The following is a 16,423-nucleotide window of genomic DNA, read 5'->3' on the forward strand; positions in this document are numbered from 1 at the left end:
TCGGGTGGGCGGGAACGAGAGCTCTGGGCGGCGCCCGGCGCATGCGCAGAGCAGCAGCCGAGTAGGCCGCGGCGCTGCCCCTCTCGCTGCGCCCCGCTCCCCTCAGCGCCGCCGGAGCCCCGCCAGGCCGCCGCGATGATGATGATGGCGCTGAGCAAAACTTTTGGGCAGAAGCCCGTCAAGTTCCAGCTGGAGGAGGACGGCGAGTTCTATATGATCGGCTCCGAGGTGCGGACAATGGCGGCGGCCCGGGGGGGGGGGGCGGCGAGGCTGCGGGATGGGCTGCGCTGAGTGGGAACAGAAGGCCTTTGCTGCCGTGATACCGTGGGAAATGTGCGGTTGAAAAGAGCCGTGGCTGCAGGCAGTCGGGCCGTGTGTGCCATACGAGGCACGTGGAGGAGGAGGGCTCGCCTTCCTGTTCCCCGCTAGCTGCTGTCTGCTGGTGAACGCTGTAGGGCAAAGAGACAATTAAAAATGGTATGAAAGATGTTAACGTCAAAATGAGTCCTGTCTGACACGGAATGTGAGCCCCTTTGTGGACTATAAGCACTCTACAAGCACAGCACCAGTCTAAAAATCTGGTTTCAGAGCCTACAACTCGTCCTGTTGTCTAGCAAGCCTTGCTGGAGCCTGCACTGCTAGCTTGCACTGAGGACGTCGTGCTGAGAAGAACAGAACTGCTTTGCAGGGGCTCAGCAAGTTTGGAGGAGGCAGAGATCGCATCCTGCATGTTCCAAGGCAGGGCTGTGGGGGTCTGAGCTATCCCAGTGGTGTCTGGTAAAAGGGATGCTGCTGGAGAGCTGGGTGTGCAGCTCGATTAAATCCCTGCTGAACACTGCATTCATATAGCAAAGTCAATGTGAAGTTGTTCAGAAATACACGAAAATTGATTTTTGTCAATGAGTTGGAGTTTCTTATGAAACTAGTGAAGTAAGTGCTGATAAGAGCTGCGCTTTGTGTATTGCACCAAACATTGTGCTTTATGATGCCAAACCTGATACAGTGAATTGTGAAAAACATAAAAAAGTCCTCTTAGGAGAATTTTTTGAGGTTGCTGTTATAGCTACAGAGGATTTGTTTCAGCTTCTGGTAAGCGTTTCTTTAAATGGAATACGTTTCCAGGTCATATCTTTGCTTTTCTTTTTATAGGTGGGGAACTACCTGCGTATGTTCCGGGGCTCGCTGTACAAGAGGTATCCCTCACTCTGGAGACGACTAGCCACAGTGGAAGAAAGGAAGAAGATAGTGGCATCTTCACATGGTAAGGAGATAGATGAGTAAATGACTGCCTTGAAGAACTGTCTCTGTAGGCTCAGAAGCTTGTGTACCTTTTTGCTAATCACTTCAGATTGCCTCAGTCATGGGGTATTCTGCAAAATGTGGCTGTCCTGGAGTTGGCTGCATTCATTGCAATGCAAAAGCCACACCTCAAGATAAATACCATATTGCAGAAGAGACTTTTATTAGCAAAGAGAGGTGGTTCTGTCCCTTAGCCCATTGAAAGCATGCACATGTACTTCATATGTTTATGACTCCCAGAATTTGTAGTGTGTTTCTACTGATGTTATTGCCACAGTGAGAATACAGCCATCTTGGTATTATTTTTGATGGGAGATTGATAGTAAGTACTTATATTCATTAGCAGTGCAACTTGCCTTAGCCTGAGGAATGTATGACATAAGGATAAGTGGTTCATTCTATACTTAAGCCTCTTTCCTCTAATATCCTGCTGACCCGTTGCTGTTTTCTTTCTTTCCCAACAGAAAATCAGCGGTCTCACAGTCCCAGAAGATGTAAGTCTGATTTGTGTGTTATTCTCAGCTGTGCTACAGAAATAATCTCTGCCATGACCTTCGGTGTTATTACAGTATATATTAAAATCTCATCCTCTGATCTCTCCCTGTGGTCATCCAACTGTGCATCCTCATCACATGCTGAACTTTTCTTTCTCAGAGCATTAATGGGTTCTGGGATGCAGATGGTCTGTGCAATTCAGCAAGATCTGTCCTGAGGTTCTCCCCCTTTTCCAAGCCTTAAGAGTTTGTGCTCCCTGGCTTAGCTTTCATTAATATCTGATGTGTCTGCTCAGCCACTCGCTTTTGTTACATCTCCATTTCCAACCTTCAAGTCCACTGAGGATTTATAGTTTTCTGGACTTTTCCTTCCAAAGACTGTGGAAGAGATTTTACATGATTGTGGCAGACTGTAGGTGTGCAGAGCTAAATGATGTGATAGTATATGGCAATCTAGGGTAGGAATTTTTTCTCCCCTTATGTTAAAGCACATTACTTATAAGCTTATCTACTGTTTACAAGGACTTAAAAACTTTAAAAATGATGTGTTTTTTGCTAGTCCCACCTTCATTGACAGAGAGGACTTTTCACTATTCAGCTTGTTTATGCCATATGCTATGTAATGCTTTTTCACGTTAATTATTGGTATCCTTCCTGGTAACAGATCATGGATATACAACATTAGCCACCAGCGTGACACTGTTAAAGGCCTCTGAAGTGGAAGAGATCTTGGATGGAAATGATGAGAAATACAAGGCGGTGTCTATCAGCACAGAACCTCCCACCTACCTCAGGTAACCAGTGTTGGTGAGGGCCAAGGTCACAGTGAAGTTGCTGGAACGTGTCAGTGTGGACTGGAAGCACTGTCCTGTCCCAATAGAAATCACATAAACCCAAGGCAGCATGCAGGGGGTGCTTGCAAGTCTGTGCTAGCAGATATTTACAATGTTGGGCAAATGAAGATCTCCAAATTGTAAGGATTGGGTTGCTGCCCACGTATTACAGGAAGAAAAACATTAGTGTTTGATGATACAGCTCATTTTGCAATTACTTCATTCCAACTGTAACAGATGTTTTGCAGAACACTCTCTGCACGTACTTTTTGCTGGAGATGTCGCATTTCTCAGCAGTCCCTCTGTAAATATAGACAGGAAATCCAAATATGAACCTCATATTTACAGTGGTACACCTGGAGTCATATATGATGGATAGTTGTGAGCTGGAGAATGGACTTTGAAGGAAATAGTGTGGAATGAGAGTTCTGAGTCCAACTGTCATTAGGGAGGAGCTCGTAATTTATGACACTATTCTTAAAAATAGTGGCAGTGGTGTTCAAGGCCTGCAGGTTAACACAGAATCTCATTCTCCAGAGAACAGAAGGCAAAGAGGAACAACCAGTGGGTGCCGACACTGCCCAACAGCTCTCATCACCTGGATGCAGTGCCATGCTCAACAACAATTAACAGAAATCGCATGGGCAGGGACAAGAAGAGGACTTTCCCTCTGTGGTAAGGCAGCTTCCTTCTTCAGAAAAGTGGAAATAGTTACCAACGTGACACACTGCAGGGGGCTGCTCTAATAAGCAAGTGGTTGCCATAGCCCTGTAACTTTGTGTTGAGGAGTATGTCTAATAACTGGGGAGTTGAAGTATAGGGCTGGTAACTATGAAAAACACCTTCCTTCTGTGCATGCCAGATGTATCATTTTCTATTCCACGTGCTGTATTGTTGCTCTTTGTTCTAGCTTTGATGACCATGACCCAGCAGTCATCCATGAGAACGCATCCCAGCCGGAGGTTCTGGTTCCAATCAGGCTTGATATGGAAATTGATGGGCAGAAACTCAGAGATGCATTTACATGGAACATGAATGGTATGTAGGAAGGAGAGTTTTCTGAGGCTAGAGAGATACAGTTCCATTCATCACCAAATATGAAGCAGGTCCTTGCCCCATATGGGAAAAGCTTTAAAGGTCTTCTACTTTGATGTGTCGTATTCAGCTCTCAGCAGATCCCTGACACTTGCATGGCTTGCAGTAATTCCTGGATGCCTGTAATCTGAAAAGTTAGACAGGCCTATTCTGATCCACTTCATCAGTTCAGCAGCCTAATGGAAATGTCAGCCAAGATAAATAGCAAACAGTTTGTACGGCTCCTTTATATATGTGGATTAATAGACCATTGCTGTGTTCTCTGTGAAACAAGAAAGCTGTGAAGTCAAGTCAGTGTGTACATGTGTACAACCCTGAAAAAAAACACTGTTGTAACAGCAAAAGGTGATGCATTTAGGATTCCCCTCTTCAGGCAAAGATCTTAGTTTTGTGTATTCTGTAAGTGGCAGACATTGGTGGCTGAGAAAAATATCTTTTTGTTCTTGTTCTGTATCAGAAAAGCTGATGACCCCAGAAATGTTCTCCGAGATTCTTTGTGATGACCTGGATTTGAATCCTCTGACCTTTGTCCCTGCTATTGCCTCTGCCATCCGACAACAGATCGAATCATACCCAACTGACAGCATCCTCGAGGACCAGTCAGACCAACGTGTTATTATTAAGGTAATTACAGGGAGGCTGTAGAATGAGAGCTGAACTTTTGCCTTTCTCCAGTTTTTTGGGTTTTTTTTTCTTAAATGGGGGAGGAGTAGTACAAATACTTCCCTCAAAACCAAGGAGTTCCTAATTCCAGTCCCATGTCCAGGTTAGATTTTGTCCGTGAGAAATGACTGACTTGTTTCTTCCCTTGTCTCCAGCTAAACATCCACGTAGGGAACATCTCCCTTGTAGACCAGTTTGAATGGGACATGTCAGAGAAGGAGAATTCACCAGAGAAGTTTGCCTTGAAGCTGTGCTCAGAGCTTGGCCTGGGTGGGGAGTTTGTCACTACTATTGCCTACAGCATCCGGGGACAGCTGAGCTGGCATCAGAAGACATACGCCTTCAGGTACAGAACTGTCGTCTTTCTGGCATGGGTGTAGATGTGTGTTCTTCATGGCTGTTAACATCAATGAATCTTGAACAGCTGACGCAATGTAGAAAGCTTAATTTGAAATAGGTTCTTATGGATTGTACCCACTCTATAGTTCTTACATTATTTTTGCATGGTAAAAGTGTTTGATTTCTCGTGTTCATATGCCCACAAGTGCATACAAGTATCTTCCTTTTAAACAAGTTTATTAGATGAAAAATAAGTAGAGTGCAAGTAAAGATTTTTTTATTATTATTTCTTGGGCATCCTTTTGTATGTTTCATCAACTGGTGATCCCCTAAGCTGGTATCATTTAAAGACTGCTGCTTGTGCAAGGTTAGCAGTTCAGATGGTCTCATTTCTCCTCACTGTTTTGGACGGTTGTCTGTCTTGAAGTGGCAAGTGAGTCACACATTATGGGATGGCTAGGTGTTACTGGTGAGCTGTAAGAGACATTGTGTTACTTGAATGAAATGGATGGACTCCTGGATAACATAAATGTTAGTAGTGGACCTAACCAAAGCACTCTAAATGTTAGCGACACGTTTGCAGTCATATCTTGCTCAGGCATGGTCCTTTGTGTGTTGCTGGCTGCCTTACTGGTGAAGAAATGAAGCATTTTGATCTAGTGCCTGGTGTGTTTTGTTCTGGAGTAGATCCTGGTAGCTCTCAACCGGCTTGTGCTTCTGTTCAGAGATCTTTTTGTGGTGGGTGTAATGCATCCCAGGACCAAATATCAATGAAATCAGCTTTTGCCACAGAATGAAAGGCTGTTCTAATTAACAGTGGCAGAATTCCTTGTGCCGCCTTCTTCTAATGTCTGCACGTGGTGAGCCTCAGATCTGTTTCTGTCTCATCAGCTCTGCCTGACTTGGGCCAAGCTTTGGTCTCCTGAGCTAAGACTGATTGACACTGTAGCTCTCTACCCTGGCTGAAGTTACAGTTGGCTTGATCACAGGCAGTTCTCATAGCTGGAATGCAGCAACGTCAGGTTTGATTAGTCAGCTTTGTAACTTGTCTCCTAATAATAATTATTCCCAGTTGTGCCGTGCAGTGTTCTGTGGCAATTTACTGTACGGATGTTATCCTCCATATGTTGCTGAGTCTGCAGTCTGTTAAGTATTCCTTAATGTGTGCTGGCGAGTTTTTAGACCTCAGGCCATGGTGACACTTGAGGGAGTTTGAGAGTTCAGCAAGTGATGTATTGCAGAGGTGGGAGAAAGGTGCTGCTGGCGCTGGTTTTGTAGAGGTCAGTTCAAGGAAGCTTGCAGCTAATCCCTAATGTGGTTCACGTGGAAGTCAAACTCTTCTCTTGGAGCTAGGGAGTTGACTTCTACCTTGCTATGCTTGACAGTAGATTGATATTTGCAGATCCATGTGGGACCAAATGAAACTGCTAGAGCAGTGGGTACGTGTTGCTGAGAATTGGTGGGAACTTGGAGGGCAGTCAGTGGCAATATGATGCCTCTAGTACTGCCTCTTCTTCCCTGCTGCTTTACACATGTACTTCATATTTGTACAAACATGTATCTGGCCCTGGTTACTGAAGAGTGCCTCCTTTTAGGGGTGGCTCAAATAGGTAGATTTCTGGCCTTCTTTAGACTGTTGCAATTTTTTAAGAGGGAGAATGAAAAACAAGGAAGGAAAGCACAGAAGCAAAGTATGTAGCCATGAACCATTCAGAGGCAAAAAGCACCTAATTTAAGACTTGCTTTTTTTGTCGTAGTACAATCATGCCCTCCTCTTCCCTCTTTTCTTCCTGCAAAGGAGTACTTTTGAAACCTTCCTGTGATTAATAATGTTTGGGTTTTGTGGTTGGTTAGTTCCTGAATTCCCAAACCACAGGAGTGATGGTTGCTCCAAAGCTATTCCGCCGATGTAAGGAAAGAGTCTGCTGTAGATGTATCAAAAGAACCTTAAAATCTCCAGGAATTGGAGATTTGAGAAGTCATGTGCCTCTTAGTCATCAGAGAGAGAGGTGAAACTGTCCTTCAGTTGATGAACTCCAGGGCAGTTCTTTCAGCTGGCTTCTCTCTGCAAAACAAGGGGAGCCTGAGAGCCCAATGGAAGTGACAGGACTGGAAGTGGTTGGTAACTGATGCAGTTGTGATTTTCAGGGTGGTGGTGTACCAAACATTTCCTGCCTCAGTGCTGAGATGTTTCTAAGGACAGCACACAGTGTTTCATAGCCAGACCTTTGCCTTCAAAACCAAAATGACGTTCTTTTGAACATCAAACCTGCATGCCTGACGAGTTGCCCTTTTCAGAGGAAGACCTCTCCCTGCCCTCTTGGCTGCACTGCTGTGCCCGTGATGCTGCTGCCAGAGGCTCTGCCCCAGCAGAGGCAGTGCAGTGCTCCACTGGGAATGCTGCAGCTGACAGTGCCTTCTTTCAGTCATTCTGCCAGCACCTCTTGTTTAAAAAATAAAGGAGGGGGAGCTGTCCTACGATGAAGTCTAGGAGATGAGGATGGATTTTTCATTTTCTCTAATTCTACCCTACAGAAATGTAGTATCTGAGTTGGCTTCCATGTAAGCAATGCTCATGAGCTGGCTTTCCAGCCCCTATTTAATTCTAGTGGATGCTCATTGCTGATAGCATGGTCTCAACCTCGTTTACCATGCTTAAGTCAGGATCTAGCAGTTAGCCTGGAATTTGCAGCAGTTTGTTGCTAAGATGAATTTTCTGGTTTCAAGTGTTGCTTTTGTGGATATCAACAACACTGGAGGTGGATTTGACCAAAGTTTCCTCCCAGGATCAGATACCAAAGGCGTTGGATTCATTTTTCCTTTAATAGTTTGATGCAGACTTCGTCTGTTCCTATGGTGATCGGCACAAAGTCCCTTCCTGTGAATGAGATGGCTGAGCATCAGTGCTGGGATCCTGGGGGGGGCACATCCCTGGGATCTGCATGCACACCTGTGTGAGGGCTCACACACACACACACATGTTCACACACGTACACATTCTCACACACACTTGTGCTGAGCTGCTCTTTAGAATTCAAAGCAAACATTTACATTCTGAGGCTCCTCTGTATTTATGCTGAGCTTCCAGCTCCAACCTCAATGTTTGGGAAGCCACTCCTGGTAAGTTCCTGTTGACTTTTGCTGAAAAGTCACTAGTGAAGGAGTAAACATTTTTATGCATGTGATAATGCAGCTGTTCAGGGCAGACAGATCTCTGAGGAGCAATCTTGTGATCTGTGACAGAGCTCTGTGTTTCACTGCTTGTGCTGGGATTAATCACGGTCTGTGGTTACAACAGCAGGTCCTCAAAAAAGACAGCCTTTGCCATGGCAATGGGGAGAAATTCCTTGTTCCACTGACAGGTTCCCATCCTGTCAGGCTCCCTGAAAGCCTGACGTGCTGGGAAGAGCTGCTGGAGGTGTACTAGGCAAGCTACAGCTAGGAAGTAAGAGCTGCAGAATGGCAAAGCTAGATGAAGAGCCCTGTTAGCAGTCCCTGCTCAGTTACTGCTCTGGGAGACATCCTCCCCACGTTAATAAACTGATACGAATGTTGCCTGTGCTTACTCCATTTGAACACTGACAGCCAAGTACATAATGGCCTTAATAGGAGAGAACTACTTCTGCCACAGTTGTTTTGATGTCTGTCCTGTCTGGTGGTTGTAGGGTTGGTAATAATTGGTCTCCTTGAGATGGTTACTGCCCTGGGGTGCTTCTGGGAACCGGACTGTGTTCAGTGGGGCTGAGTGAGTGTGTAAGCCTGAAACACTTAAAGTAATCTGCTGTGCTTGTTTCTTGCACCTGGGCTGGCAACCCAGAGGAGTGAACTGTTAGCACTGATGGGTGTTGCTTTGACTTCTGCCCTGCTGCTGCAGTGAGAACCCTTTGCCGACTGTGGAAATCGCGATTCGCAACACGGGGGATGCCGACCAGTGGTGCCCTCTTCTGGAAACCCTCACAGATGCGGAGATGGAGAAGAAGATCAGAGACCAGGACAGAAATACAAGGTGCTGCCCCTCATTCACTTCTCATTCTGGCCTGTCCCTAAGACAGAACTTAAAAGCTTTAATGTTTTTCTTTCTCTGCTGAGCGCCAGTTGGCAGGATTTCAAACTTGCACACCACAACAAACTCATAGCCCTTTTGCTTCAGGATATTAAACTGTTATCACCTTACTCCACAGACGTTTAACTGTCTACTTTAGCCATATCCTGCTTGAAGCAAAGCTTCCTTTTTCTTGTTTTTCCCCTGGGACTCTGGGGGGGTTCTGTAGGAAGGCATTCATCAAAAATATTGGAGTTTCATGCACTGTCATATGAATTAGCATCCTGCCAGAAGGATTCCTTTTATGTAGGATGAAGTGCTGTTTGATGTAGGGACAGATAAGGTCTCAGCTCCAGCCTGATGCATGTTGACCTGTTTGCTGGCACACGAGCACTTCTATCATTGCAGGAGGAGCTCTGCTTGCCATACAGCCCCACTAGGCAGTGCTCAGCAAGTACTCAAAAGCACTTGCTCTTACTTTGTTAAACTGAAACTGCTTCTGGCAATACAAATGAACTGCTAGTATCTCTCCAGAAGATACACTGTGGGAACAGTAAGTATGCTGGCTCGGCTCCCTCCTAGGAATATTTTATTGCTGGTTAACAGATTTATAATTGTTCTTCTTCTCAGCTATCACTGTCTGAATAGTTCTCAGTAGAAACTGGTTCAGTCTCACTTACTGACCAAAACTGCCCTAAAAGCAGTTGCTAAAAATGGTGTCATAGCACTATGAGCAGGGGCACTCAAGTGACCGAGGACATTTGGGCAGTAAATCTAAAAACCTCACAAAGCTGTGGTAACCTCACCAAAAGTGTTGCTTTTAGTAAGGCTTCACATGTCTGTAACACAGCACTCACTGTAACTCTTTTTCTCTTCCTAGGCGTATGAGACGCTTGGCCAACACTGCTCCAGCCTGGTAAACTTCCTCTTGTGACACTGGTGCTCTTCCTACAGACTTTGTCCCCACTCCTCTCCCCAGATGGATCTAGGATTGGCAGGGGTCTTACTGTCCCTCAGGGGACACACATTCCACTTGCCAAGAGTTCCCAGTACTGCTGACTTCTGCCCCATCCCCTCAGCCTAGAGGCCACGTACCAAGAATGCTGCATTAGCACACAATCTAGCTGAGAATTGTGGCAGCTGTTGGAGCCCTTATATACCTGTGTGTGGACAGTGTAAAAATACTTTTGTATAGGTGCAACATGCACTACTAGAACAACTTTTTAAATAAAAGGAATGCATACTACTAAGGTAGAGTTCAGTATGTTTAAATAAGTATGAATCTCACACTTTATCCTATTACAGCAACTGAGTCACTTCTGGGTATAAGAGTTGACAGGTGATGTTCCTTTTCTTTTTTTTCCTCTCTGTGAAAACTGCAGCTGGAAGATGATAATGTCTCTGACCTGATGCAGAAATTAAAGCCTGCATTCAGTAACTGAGACTGCAGCACCCCTTCAGCGATGGGCTTTGCTGTGGTCATTATCTGTGTACTGTAACTGGCTGCTTGTGAGCAGAAGACCATGCACTTGGCTTTGGATGCTAAATTCCCTCAGCACTGCAGTGTGTGGTTTTTGCAAACCTAGAAACAATCCGTCTTTTCCTGGGGTGTTTAAAACCAGAAAATTCTGTGAAGTGAGTTTAAAAAATTCAAGCTTCCTTAAAAGACCTCATTAGAATCTACCTTGCTGCTCAGGTCCACCAGCTTTGCGATAAGAGTTCCTACCTTTCACTGCCAGGAACTGTCAGTGATTGCAGGCAGATTTTGCTGGCAGCCTGACTGCTGCATTCAGACCTTTATCATAAAGTCAGTCTTAAAACCAGTAGGTTTTATGATCCTTGCTGGTCCACCCACACTGCTTGCACAGTCAAAACTACTTTCTGGCCTTAATTTATCATGTTTAGACTTGAGTAATAGCAGAGCTAGTTCTGATTCCAGGGTGGGAGGGAACTTCTTCCAGACGTTTGTACACTGAAACACAAAATTTGCAATTTAACAATAATATTATTGCAGTCTTAGCCTAGACTCCTGTGCCAGAGTGGTATTCCATCCATGTTTTCCAATTACAGGGGTCAAAAGGTTAGTTGTGCATGTAGGAATTTTCCCTCCAAGAAACTAGAGGCAAGGCTGCAAAGTGTGGGAGTCCAGCCCACAGAAAGATGAGAACAGGCTGCTTTGAGCATTAGGACTATGAGGAAGCAGCGAGGAGTAGCTTTCTCACCCTGTAAGCACAGCTCTTCTGTTTCATCTAATAACCAGCCCGCACTGAGTGCAGCCCAGCTTCTGCATTACAGAGTTGCAGTTCTGCATGCCCTAAAGACAACACCAGCTCTGCAGGAGCTCATGAACAAAGCACACAGCAGGTGCCTGTCCAGCCTGAAGCCACCACTCTACCTTCTAGAAGATCACGACAAGTATAGTTCTTTTCCCACACAGAAACAGAAGTGCAGCAAAATAGTTAAAGTTTTCCCATCACCAAGCTGTTTTCATGGGAAGCCTGCAAAGGAGGTGAGTGGGATGGCTGTGGTTCAGCCTTTCATTGCCATAGGGCTTCTATATCATTCTTACTTGGCTGCTGGTTACTCACACCTCTAGTAGTTCTAGTGGTGGTTTGCAAGCACGTAGCTGAACAGACAGCCAATAACTGAGCTATAAGATACACTGCGGCCTTACTGTAAACATTTTGGAGGTCTAGTAGAAGCACACGTGCTCTAAAGCTAGCAAGAATGATCAAATTCAGTGAGTGCAGCTGCTAGTGTTTTAATTTCTAAAATTCCAAGGTGGATTCCACAAGAGTGGAATTACATGGCATGCACAGACCGCCCTTGTTACTAGTATCAAGTGCTACTTGCAGTCAACTAGAACAAGCTTCCAACTCCATTCTATGTCCCTTTTGCGGGCCTCCCTTTCTCCATGCACACCTCACCCCCTTCTCACACCCTTCAGGGTGAAGCAGGAGAAGGAAAGCTTCCAACTGGACTAAGTTTTGCCTCGCCACAAGACTAAAAACTAAAGAAGCCTGAGCGAGCAGCCTGGCAGTTTTGAGCAAAGTCCTGAAGAGTACTGGTGCTTCTGCTCCTGGCAGAAATGGACACACAACTGAAAAATAAAGACTTTAATGTAAAGACTCTTTGGAAACAACAATGAAAAAGGGTGGGGGACTCAGAGGAAAGGGAGTAGTTGAGCTGCATTCCACTATGGTAGGTTTTTGCCTGGGAGACTCGTCGTGGTGTAAGCCCAGCCAAGGTGCACTACTTGGTTGAAAGCCCACAAAGATGTCTCACAACTGTGAGAGCAGAGAGCATTAGTCTTTGTACAGAGGCCAGAAGTGACTTGCCGTACAACAAGCCATTAACAGTGAGAGAATGAGTAACTGGTTTCACACCCCCATTTGGTACTTATCCCCACCAGGTAGCTGAGGAGCCATCACGTAACATCCAGCCCTTCTCCCCAGAACACCTCCATAAGCATTCGTCAGTTCTTACGTGCAAAGCTTTGCAGAACCACTTAGTACAGAAGGAAGATGGGTTACCCATACAAACAGTGAAGCATGACATATCAGAATGGCAACTGGTATTATTCCAGTGAGATGCCTGGGGCACAGCAGAAGTCCAGCCAGCAGAGAGGAATCCGGCCACACAGAAGTCCTCTGTTACAGTGGACGCTGCTGCTGCTGGTCTTGGTCTCCAGGTTGGTTTGCAGGATGATCCTCAGGGAGGGGGTTATAGTTTGGATCCTCTTCAGGTGTGTCAAATACCATCTTCCTGGCAAGGGATACACGCATCCCATCAAGCAGCGACGTTAACAAAGTGAGCTGAAGACAAAGAAAACCCCCCAGCCCTCCAGGAATGCCCTAACCCTTCACAGGGTCTGGCTGCACAGAACGTCCCATGCCAGAAAGGACCCACAAGGATTACTGAGTCCAACTCCCAGCTCCACACAGGAGTGCCTAGAAATTGAATCATACGCCTAAGAGAGTTGTCCAAACACCTCCTGAGCTCTGGCAGGCTTCGTGCTGTGACCACTGCCCTGCTGCACAAACACTCTGCTCAACATGCAACGACAACAATACCTCAATCTCAAGGACAGCTTTGATCACTAACGTGAAGCAGAACACGTTCTAACTTCTTAAACCACAAAAGTACTTCAGGAAAACAAAATCCTACCTGTATCTAGCACTTCCACAAAAAGAAGGCTCCAGTTCAGCTAGCAAAACTTATGGTACCACTAGCTGCCCTGTACACACACAGTGTGCAAAGTGCCAGTGCTTTCTGCAGCAAAGGCTTGAACTGTTGAGCACAGATGCTATAACCACACAGCTGGGTCCCATGGCTTAACACAATGTAGCAGAAGCTGCAGTAAGACTAACAGTCAAAGCCAGGTTACTCTACAAAGCCACAGACCTGTTTGCCATGGAAGCAACCCAAGTTGGGAAGCAACACAGTAAACCCAAGAATTAAAATCTGCTTTACTTACAGGAAGCTGGGAGTCAAAAGCAACTTCTTTCCTCCAGGCTGGTTGGGAAAGACATCTTCCAAGAAATAATAGATATGACCCACTGCAATCCCTGGGGAGAGATGCCACCAAGGTCAGGCCCAGCTGTGCCTCCTCTGCCTGCTGGACCTGAGTTGCTGGAGCTAAAGCAGGATGAACCCCTGAGACCACCAGAGCACACAGCTCCCGTCAGATCCACCTGAGCTGTGTGTCAGCAGCGAGGTTGTTGGCTGTGGTCATGCTTTACATGGGCGCAGAGGCAGGCAGGGCAGAACCAGATGCCCAGGAGACCATACACAGCCCAAGCATCATGCTGAGCTCACCACACCCGGCTGCCACCTCTGGCTAAGATGCAGCAAGATACAAGGTGCTGAGCTCAGCCCCCAGCCTGGCCACACAGCAGCCTCAGCCAGCTCACTTCAAGAAGCCCACAACCTTAAATAAGATGAAAGCAAGAGAGCTTCAGCACAATGAAGACCGCCACAGCTGCAAAGTGCCCCTCTACCCACCAGCTCTGACTTACCCAGCAAATCAATAATGATGGAGTTGCCCAGGAGCAGAGAGAAGCCCATCAAGACCCAGGGCAGGAAAGGGGCCTGGAAGTTAAGGAGCCCGAAGAAGTTCATGCGGATGTAAGGGTTCCTGCGACTCCACACATACACCAGCATGATGGTGAAAGCCTGGCCCAGGAAAAACAAGCTGGCAAAGAGACCAAATAGCTAGGAACTACCGAGTCAAGGAAAAAACCTACCTTGCACACCACCTCCAGGCAGCACAGGATGTATGCAGCCAGGGAGGTTTCAGCTAACTGGCACGAAAGATGCTGCCCATGCCACCACATCTGTCCTGAGCTGGTTGAGATGCACCAATGCTCTCCCACACTCTACTTCCCTCCCTGTGCACCCCAGAACAAGACACTGCATGGCACCTACAGGGATTGCTCCTTAAGGTGCCTGCTACAACCAAAAGAGACCAGGGAGCTCTGGGCCTTCTCTATCAAGTGATCATCAGAAGGGACTTTCAGATTAGGGCTTTCATGCTGTCAGAGCCTGTGCTCTAAGGCAGCTGCAAGGCATTCCAAAGGGGTTTTGTACTTGGGAAGGAGATATTTCTCCTATCCAGAGGACTTTGGTTACTGCAAGACAAACTTAAGACAGGGACACATGGCAGTCTCTCCAGCCATTGGCCAGGTGCAGACAGATGGGCTCACAGTGCCCAGCACACTGCTGGCCTGCAGACACCCTTCTCCCTGTGCTCACAGCTCTGCATTCCCCACTTAAGCTGTGGTTCATTTCCTTACACTCTCTTCAGACCTATTGAGCAGCCCTTCACCTCAGCCCTGCCACTGTCACTGGCTCAGCTGGAGGGCTCCTCACAGAGCTGAACAAGAGGCTTCCCTTCAGGTGGAGCTTCCAGATGCTGCCACACTGCCCTTAGGGATTAGGCAGCCCTTCCCACGCCAGGTGCATCAGCACTTTGCAGACATAACAAATACCAGAAGCTCTTCCTTTGGCTTGCTTCCACTCCTCTACGCACACTGGCTGGGCTCAGGCCAGGCTCCAGCCAACCCTTCAGGCCCACAGAGCAGAGGGAGTGCAGGCACAGGGGTGCAGTAAGGCTCCCTGCCTGCAGCCCACGGTGTTGGGGTTCCCCAACCAGCTGACCTGGCCCACAGACAGGTGCCTGCTGCAGACCACACACAGCAGCGTGGGACACAGCTGGCAGATGAGCCCCGTGCTATTCACAGCATCTCAGTACAGCCCACAGGGCCTCAGCCTGCTCAAAAGGATACTGTCATGAGAAACCCTCCAAAGAGGAACATGAAGACAAAGTCAGCTGTCCTGCCACGGAAGGAGCCTTCTTCTAGCATGCGGCAGTACCTGTACCTGAGAGCAGGAGAGAAAGGAGGGGTATAGGAAATTAACAGCTGGCTGCCTGCATCCCCAGCAAGGCCTCACGAGGAACAGCCAGCTGCAAGTACAGGAGGTGATCAGCAGGTTTACAAGCACCAGAGCAGAATAGAAAGTCTCACACCACTGAGGTAGCTGTGGTGCTGCTACTCATCTGCTGCAGCAGCCACACCAGCAGCTTCATCCTCTAGCAGGGGGAACAACGGGAGGCCGTGAGCAGGGCCACCAACACCTGGGGAACAGCCCCAGAGTGCTGCATGGCAGGGCAGTGTGGAAGGGAGGAGGGACGGGGCATCACGGCTAAGCCAAAAAGGGAGCAGACAGCCTTACTGAGACCAAAGGATACAGAAATATCATGTTGAAAAAGAAACTGAATCCCAGGGGCCCAAAAAAGAGGAAGTTGGTGATCAGCCTCCATATCTGAAAGAGAAGAGAGAACAGGGGGTGGACAGGTGGCTCCCTTGCAATCTCATGGTCAGCAGCCCGATGCCCGGCACAGTGGGGTCAGCCCACACCCCGTACAGATGCCCCTACACACGGACCCCCACCCACACACCTTTTACTGGCCCAGACTGGAGAAGATTACTCTGTTTCAGGATGGAATTAGCACGGTTCAGCACCCGGAGCAAGTGTGACTGCTCACCCACAGCAAAGCTATCCCAGCCCCAGCACAGCTGCTAAGGATCTCACCCAGGGATGCAGGGGACGAGGTGGGGTTGAGCCATGGAAAAGGGGAACAGCAGGATGGTGTATAGCAGGGGAAGGCCAGGAGGAGCGAGCTCCATCTTGCAGTAAGGCACTGCCAGGCTAGGAGGCAGTTCTTGCAGGGCTGGAGCAGCCCCTCCAGATGTGGTCAGGGCCCTGTGCCCCTGGGCAAGGCCTCACCTGGAGCTTCCTGAAGATGAGGTCGGGGTTGAAGTACAGCTGGAAGGGGGTGATGAACTCCAGCTGCTGAGAGACACGAGCAGGGCAGCTGCCACCACTGCTGCTTGCCAGGCACGCAGTGCCAGCTGCCCCACACCCTCCCCAGCACAGCACCCCAGCGCCCGCGCCCCCAGCCCTCACCACGGCGGCGGTGGTGAGCACACAGGCCGTGGTGTAGGCGCGCGTCACGGCCGGCATGCCCAGGTACTCCTGCGCCAAGCCCTGGTAGGCCATGGCGCACGGCGACAGCGCCCGGCCGCGCCGCGGGGCCTTTAACAGCACCCCCCGCGGGCCGCCGACGCCACGCCCCCGCGAGCAGCGCTCGGCCA

At 47.9% G+C, this 16,423-nt stretch overlaps 2 protein-coding genes across 5 annotated transcripts; one reads left to right on the forward strand and one right to left on the reverse strand.

Annotated features, from left to right (window-relative positions):
* Positions 1-59: 59 nt before the first annotated feature.
* On the forward strand, positions 60-10,012 carry SMARCB1 (SWI/SNF related, matrix associated, actin dependent regulator of chromatin, subfamily b, member 1). The gene is given in 10 exon segments (NM_001039255.1): positions 60-228; positions 1,150-1,261; positions 1,764-1,793; positions 2,458-2,587; positions 3,164-3,301; positions 3,537-3,664; positions 4,179-4,345; positions 4,540-4,730; positions 8,598-8,729; positions 9,646-10,012. Coding segments are annotated over 10 exon segments (1,161 nt in total). The 5' UTR covers positions 60-135; the 3' UTR covers positions 9,686-10,012.
* A 1,853-nt stretch (positions 10,013-11,865) lies between these two features.
* On the reverse strand, positions 11,866-16,357 carry DERL3 (derlin 3). 4 transcript variants are annotated; one of them, NM_001270716.1, is given in 7 exon segments: positions 11,866-12,530; positions 13,243-13,333; positions 13,784-13,979; positions 15,053-15,146; positions 15,517-15,590; positions 16,056-16,121; positions 16,236-16,333. In NM_001270716.1, coding segments are annotated over 7 exon segments (726 nt in total). In that variant the 5' UTR covers positions 16,329-16,333; the 3' UTR covers positions 11,866-12,418.
* Positions 16,358-16,423: the final 66 nt, after the last annotated feature.

This window comes from Gallus gallus, chromosome 15 (genome assembly GCF_016699485.2).
Source record: "Gallus gallus isolate bGalGal1 chromosome 15, bGalGal1.mat.broiler.GRCg7b, whole genome shotgun sequence".
In the NCBI taxonomy this organism is placed as follows: Eukaryota; Metazoa; Chordata; class Aves; order Galliformes; family Phasianidae; genus Gallus; species Gallus gallus.